Consider the following 6,807-nt stretch of genomic DNA (forward strand, 5'->3'; position numbering starts at 1 on the left):
AAAAAAAATACTATAAAAAGAGATTGAATAATAATTAGAATATATATTAAATAACAGAATAATGAAAGGAATTTCTAATTAAAGTTCAAACAGGGTAATATTTCTATTGTATAAATAGATAAATTAATCATACCCCTATTAAGAGTTATATCCTATAGTTTATTGATTCAATATAGACTAGTAGTACAATCTAGAAAAAGTATTCTTTAATACATCGTATTAAATGAACTCAAAACCACAGTCTGCCTTTATTAGGAAGATATTAATTCGACAAGAAAGAACATCAGAGAATGTAGAAACATGGCATTATCCTGAAGATATTAGTAAAAAAGTTGAAGAAGAAATTGAAATAAATCCATCAAAAAAGGTATTGAATTTAATTGATATTGCTACTCAAATGAAAAAATTTCCTTTTCAAGGAAAAACAAAAAAATATTTTGTAGGATATTGTATTATTGTTATGAAGATATTATATCGTTGTTGTGTTTGTTTTTTCTTTATATTTTATTTTCTCATTTCTTTCTTCATATAAAAAAACAAAAATATTAATAATTAGAAAATGAAAGAAAAAATAAATAATACAATTGTATTTAAACAATCAATTAGTCAAATGCTTGGAATTGATTATAATCAAGCTATAAAAACATTTATAGAAATTAGAAACTTAATTTATTCAGAACAAAATTTGGGTAAATGTAATAGAAAAAAAGGAAAATCACGTAAGTCTGATTATAAATCTTTAATTGAAAAACAAATTAGAATTCCAAATCCTACTTCAAAAAAACCTGTTAAAAATATTAATACAGAAAAATCCCTTCCTGTAATGATTGATCATTTAGATAGAGCAATTCAATGTGAACGATTTTCTTATGGACCAAGAAGGGAACGAGCAATGTCTCTTCAATCAATGATTGATGAAATTCAATGTTAAATATATTACATCAATAAAATATTATTCATTATTAATCATTTTAAAATTTCTTTACAACAATGAAATTAAATTATTTTTCTTCTTCTTCTTTCTGTTTTTATCTTTTTAATTTTTCTTCAAGTTTTATTAAAGGTGACACTGGTGAAAAGAAAGATTGATCTTCTGTTGATTCATGTAAAAAGATAACAGAAGTTGGCTTTAAGAATTGAATCTTTTTCTAACAAAAATAAGTTTTTGTTTGTTGTTTTTTAAACTTAGAATATTTTTTAAAAGATGTATAATAATGATTGAAATACAAATTATTCATATTTTTGTTCTTCTCTCAAACATAGAAATAACTAAAAACAAACTTCTTTTTTTGGTGTATGAATATCACAAAAGAAAATTTTAGGAATTGCAAATAAAGGTGGATCATGACATTGTAAGTGAAATGCACGACTACATCCTGGATGTGCACATTTAACATGAACACCTTTTTGTTCACAATACTCACAAACATCTCGAGAATATTTAGTTGGTTTCTTAGGTGGTTCATAATCAGTATATTTACTAATATAACGAGGAACTTCAAATTGAATTGGATTAACAGTAGTTAAATGTTTATGAACAAGATAAAAAGGATCATTTTCTGGAATATCTAATTTTGTTATTCCTAAACGATAAGAACATACTCTACAAAACCATTCTTTTTCTGGTATTTTATCAGACGCAATAGGAGGACAAGCACATTGAAGATGAAATGAACAATCACATCCATCACAATATAAAATGATTCCATTATTTTTAGTACAACAATCACAAAAATCATGATTTTGGATTTTATGATGTTTAACTCTTAGTTGTCGTTCATCACCACTATTTTCAGACATCAAGACTCTTATTCTTCTAAAATGAGTTCTTTTTTAATTTATCAAAAAGTAGATTTTATACAGATTATAAACCCTGCATTAATTTATTTTAATTCTCACTAAAAAATCTGAAATTATTATTAATATATTATGTCTAATCCTCAAAACGAAACTTATTTTAATCATTTCTATCTTCGTTATTAGTTTGTTTAATTCATATTACTTTATATTTTCTTACTTATTCTTAGTAATGGGAATCATAATCAATATGGAAAAGAATATATAAAATTTGAAATTTTTGATAATGGTGAGCTTAAATATTGTAATCAATCTCGTTATCGAAATGAGACTGAGATTATTAAAAAATTACATTTAACACGAGTTGTAATGAAAGAAATTCAAGATATCATCTCTCAATCTCACATTTTAATGTTTGTTTTCTTTCTTGTGTAATTTATTTTCTCTCATTAGTAGACAAACTGATGCTCATTGGCCAAATAATATTAATGGAAGTCGTCAAGAACTTGAAATTGAAATGAATGATAATCATATATTCTTTGTTACATCCAAATTTGGTACATTAAATGAAATAAGACAATCAAAAGATCCTCAAGGACTTCTTATATTTTATAACTTTATTAATGATCTTATTTGTTTATTAACAACATTAACTAAATCTCATTCCAATATTCATTCATACTAATTATTCTGGTTTTATTTGAAGACTTAGTATAAAATTTTCGAAACAAATAAGTTATTGTGACTTTTTAAAAAGAAAGGTTTTGATACAAAAAATAACATCTTGTGATTTATGTGACTTAAAAAGGAATGACTTCAACATTTAGAAATTCTGTAAACTGTTAAACCAAGACAACAACAAGAATTAAGACAGCATAGAACATAGTAACACAAAGAAGTGCTATCATTGACCAATATGCCCATCTCTTTTCAATTAAATCTCCTGAATTTCTATATTTGACAATATTATAAATCCAAATACATGGAAGGAAGAACCCTAATACAAATAATATGAATGCTGGATTTTGTAAGCTTTTATCAACTGGTTCTTGAGGTTGTTGAACTTGATAAAATGAATGTTCATCATTATGTAATGGTGCTAAGAAAATTTGAGGTTGTGTTTCAATATGTTCTTGTTGAACTTGTTGTTGAATATTAGTAGCATTTTTTGGACTTTCCTGAATAGAGTCATCTTCATTTTTTAATGGAACATATTTGTCAGTCATTATGTTATAATAGAAAGAGATACTCTTTTTTTTTTTCAATATATGAGATGAGTCTATTTTGGTTTATATTTTATGAATGTACATTTATTTAGTTAGTTAAATAATCTTATAAAACAAGTTCAATCTAAAGTGATTTTGTAGTGACTTTATCGCTATCCTACTTTAAAAAGAATTTATTTGTTAATCTCTCTAATTTAAGCAAACAATATTTTCTGTCATAAAAATATTAACAAACAATAATCAATTAATGCTTTAAAGAAAGTAATAAAACCATTAACTTTTTCTATAATGCTATTTCTATTACTGCACCATTTTCTTCTTCTTCTTTTATTCCAACTCCTTCTTTTTCATTAGGTTTTACATTTATTTCTTGGAGTGGAACTTCAATAGTTTGGATAGTGTTTGGATCATCAATTACTCCAGTTAGTGAATGAATACCTAATGGAATTCCATTCATATTCATTTCTATAAGTTTTGGATTTATAGGAACCTGACTATTACCTCCAATGTCAGAAACATTTATTTGGTCATTTAAATTGATTTGTTCTGCTTGTCTAATACTAGGGATTTGATTTTGAGAAATTTGTGTTTCAGAACCAATTCCTAGTCCACTTTCAACTATTGGTATCAAATGTGGTGACTCTGTGTCTATTTCATTTAAATTTAAATTATTAGGATTATTTCTATTATTTGCTTCTTGAATTCTTTCATAAATTTCTCTTGCTTCTTGTTTTTTCATATATCGACAAATTGATGAAGGTGATACTTTTAATTGTTTTGATGCTTCTCTTGTACTTTTCCCTCTGATTTTAACTTCTTCAATAATTTCTCGTATTAATTCTACAGAATGTTTTGCAGGAGGTCCTCGTTTTTTCTTTGTTGTAATATCATCCCCTCGTTTAATTGAGTTAATCAATCGACGACAATAATCTTCTTTAATACCTGTTTCTAATGCATATTTAACCATTTTCCAATTTGCTCCATGTTTACGAAATAAATCTCTTAACTTTGTTTTTTGTTCTTTGGTATAAATATGATTAATACGTTTCTCCGTTTTTCTTGGTTTTTTCATCATTGAAGAATCTATTGATGTAGTAACTATTGGACTATTTAAGTCTGAAACTAAGAGTGTGCCATCTATGATTCTTGATGTATTAATTTGATTATTTATTCCTACCTTTGGAAGTTCTTCATATATTCCATCTTTATTTGTATTTAAGATATTTGTTGTCACAATTTGAGCAGTGGTTGGTTGATTAGTATTTGTTAATACATTAGAAGGATATTTTGTTTCATGTGTATGTTGTGTTTCTAACTCTTCGTTAAACTCTTTTAATTGCAAATGTCCATTCATTTCGTGTGTTTCATAATTCTTGTTTACTGAAATAATTTGAGGAACAACACCATTTACTAAAGGTTCATTTATCAGATTTTCAGATTGTTGGGTTAATTCTTGAAACAGTACTGTGCCAGCTTCATTCCGACTTACTTCTGAATGGGATTTTTCATTATTCATTGTTCTCAATAATCTTGATCAGATCTTAAAATTGTTTCAATTTTTTATCGTTTCTAATTAAGTTAGTTTCTTATTTTTATCTAATCTCATATTTCTTCAACCCTTTTAAGTTCTTTTTTGTTATTCATTATTTTCTTTTAATTGTATAAATAAATATGTTATAGAAAACGATATTTTTATAGTCATAATAATGAATCAATAATACATTTAGTTATTACCAATTTATTTGATACTTTAAGATTGCTGATGTCAAGGTGTTAAGATTCTTTAGGGAATAATACACTTCCAATTAAGGGTTCAGCCAGAATATGATTTCCAAATTACGGACAAAGTCTTTACGATGTTCGTGCCGATGAATCGAACATTTTTTCTAATAGAAAACTAAGAATCTCAGTAAGTCATGAAAAGAAAATCAGGTTTAAACAAAGACAACGAATTATATCAATGTGACTTTTGTTTATTTACTTGTCAAACAACAACTCAAATGGAATGTCACATGAGATTAAACCATTCATTTATTTGTTCATGTTGTCATCGTAACTTCTCTAATGAAAAGTATCTTGACATTCATTTATGTGAGGTTCATGACTCTTTCTTTAAGGTTAGTTCATTGGTTCATCCATCATACCAATGTTATGTACTTGATTGTCATTTCTTGTCTCTTACAAATGAAGAAAGAACGAATCATATGAAGTTAGTACATCACTGGAACAATATCACAGTTGAATCAATGTTTAATATGATTCATTCAGTAGTTTCTCTTTATTAATATAATTTAAATGATAAATAAATTAGTGGTATTTCTAACTTACTTATTGTCATTCATTTTAGTTATTTATTCATGTTGGTTTTAAATATTTATCATTGTACTGTTACCAATGAACTTCATTTAATTTAAATATCATTCATGTTATAAACAACTTATTTGTTATCACAGTTAATTTATATTTAAATAATTATTCGTCAATTGTCTTATTGGTTTATTATTTATTTCAATTAGTAAATATCAAATGAACATCAACACATTTATTAATTGATTTAACAATGATAAATATAAACAAATTAAATAATAAATAATTATAAATTAAATACAATAAAACAGATTTATCATAGTGTTATTAGAAATACATTATTTTATTATTAATCATAAAACAAATGAATAACTGAATTGAATTATATTGAATTTTTCATTTAGAATAAAAACAATAAACAATGTTAAACAATTAAATTACATATTGAATAACATCATCAAAAAATTTATTCTTGTTTTGATGATTTCTATTTGCTTTTGTTTATCAACAGCTCCAAATTGATACATTAAATAATATGAAATAATTGGATTATTCAAATATTCATAATACATTTCATTTCCTTTATGAACAATTTCATTACATAATGCAATATCAAATGCATATCCCCATTCAGTTCCAATTAATGGATATTTATATATTTCTTCAATTGAAAAATTTCCTTCTTTGATTCTTGTTATTATTCTTTTTACTTTATCAACAAATATTGCTTTAATGATTACTTCATGTTTTCGGTATGTTGATACAATTTGATTAATTATATTTCTTTGAATAACTCCAATATCTATTTCTCCAAACTCTTCTATTTCTCTCCATTCTTCAACATTTCTTCCATACATAATTAAGTTATGAATAATTAAGTTACTCAGTCTATTAACAGTTTCTGAATTTGCCATTGGTTGTATTGTTTTAACTAAGATGCTAATTCTTAATAAAATGTCTTTGTATTTTTCAAAATTATAATACTCTTGTTTTATTTCTCTCTCACTTATATCTTTTCTTTGTTCATCGCTTCCTTCTTTAGTAATGTCATTGTCTATTGTTGACATTGGTTTTGTTGAATTTCATTGGGTTTATGCCATTCTGTTTCTTTGATTTTTTTAGTTTGTTCATTCTCTTTGTTTATTTCATCATTTTGTATATTCTTTTGTATATTCTCTTCATTGTCTCCAATGCTTATGTTCTGATATACTTTTTCATATGTTGGTTGTTGACTCATATTATTGTCTGTTTTTGAATTAATAAGTTAAATTTAAATTTACAGTTAATTTTTTATTTTTCGTTTTTCATTTTGTTCATTCTCTTAATAAATCACATTGATTCATTACCATTTAATGTTATTTCTTTTAATTTCTTTCTGTAGATAAAAAACAATTAATCAGATTGATTTATTAATGAAAATGAAGTAAATGTCAAATTGAGTCAAAAATAATAAATATTACATTATTGTTCATTTTTT

The 6,807-nt window shown here is 24.8% G+C and overlaps 7 protein-coding genes across 7 annotated transcripts; 3 read left to right on the plus strand and 4 right to left on the minus strand.

Annotated features, from left to right (window-relative positions):
* Window positions 1-223: 223 nt before the first annotated feature.
* ENU1_018810 (hypothetical protein) lies at window positions 224-931 on the plus strand (the record flags this gene model as incomplete). The annotated part of the gene is made up of 2 exons (XM_008856933.1): window positions 224-484; window positions 557-931. The coding sequence occupies 2 exons, from the start codon at window positions 224-226 to the stop codon at window positions 929-931; spliced, it is 636 nt and encodes a 211-aa protein (XP_008855155.1).
* A 97-nt stretch (window positions 932-1,028) lies between these two features.
* Window positions 1,029-1,800, minus strand: ENU1_018820 (PHD-finger domain containing protein; the record flags this gene model as incomplete). The annotated part of the gene is made up of 2 exons (XM_008856934.1): window positions 1,029-1,148; window positions 1,282-1,800. 2 exons carry the CDS (start codon window positions 1,798-1,800, stop codon window positions 1,029-1,031), a joined length of 639 nt encoding a protein of 212 aa, XP_008855156.1.
* Window positions 1,801-1,929: 129 nt separating this feature from the next.
* On the plus strand, window positions 1,930-2,482 carry ENU1_018830 (mago nashi protein; the record flags this gene model as incomplete). Its single annotated transcript, XM_008856935.1, has 3 exons — window positions 1,930-1,982; window positions 2,028-2,210; window positions 2,254-2,482. 3 exons carry the CDS (start codon window positions 1,930-1,932, stop codon window positions 2,480-2,482), a joined length of 465 nt encoding a protein of 154 aa, XP_008855157.1.
* A 157-nt stretch (window positions 2,483-2,639) lies between these two features.
* ENU1_018840 (hypothetical protein) lies at window positions 2,640-3,023 on the minus strand (the record flags this gene model as incomplete). The annotated part of the gene is made up of 1 exon (XM_008856936.1): window positions 2,640-3,023. One exon carries the CDS (start codon window positions 3,021-3,023, stop codon window positions 2,640-2,642), a length of 384 nt encoding a protein of 127 aa, XP_008855158.1.
* Window positions 3,024-3,306: 283 nt separating this feature from the next.
* Window positions 3,307-4,539, minus strand: ENU1_018850 (hypothetical protein; the record flags this gene model as incomplete). Its single annotated transcript, XM_008856937.1, has 1 exon — window positions 3,307-4,539. One exon carries the CDS (start codon window positions 4,537-4,539, stop codon window positions 3,307-3,309), a length of 1,233 nt encoding a protein of 410 aa, XP_008855159.1.
* A 400-nt stretch (window positions 4,540-4,939) lies between these two features.
* On the plus strand, window positions 4,940-5,329 carry ENU1_018860 (zinc finger, c2h2 type domain containing protein; the record flags this gene model as incomplete). The annotated part of the gene is made up of 1 exon (XM_008856938.1): window positions 4,940-5,329. The coding sequence occupies one exon, from the start codon at window positions 4,940-4,942 to the stop codon at window positions 5,306-5,308; it is 369 nt and encodes a 122-aa protein (XP_008855160.1). The 3' UTR covers window positions 5,309-5,329.
* A 438-nt stretch (window positions 5,330-5,767) lies between these two features.
* ENU1_018870 (hypothetical protein) lies at window positions 5,768-6,567 on the minus strand (the record flags this gene model as incomplete). The annotated part of the gene is made up of 1 exon (XM_008856939.1): window positions 5,768-6,567. The coding sequence occupies exon 1, from the start codon at window positions 6,395-6,397 to the stop codon at window positions 5,768-5,770; it is 630 nt and encodes a 209-aa protein (XP_008855161.1). The 5' UTR covers window positions 6,398-6,567.
* Between the last annotated feature and the right edge of the window lie 240 nt (window positions 6,568-6,807).

This window comes from Entamoeba nuttalli (genome assembly GCF_000257125.1).
Source record: "Entamoeba nuttalli P19 unplaced genomic scaffold asmbl_2315, whole genome shotgun sequence".
NCBI lineage: Eukaryota > Evosea > Mastigamoebida > Endamoebidae > Entamoeba > Entamoeba nuttalli.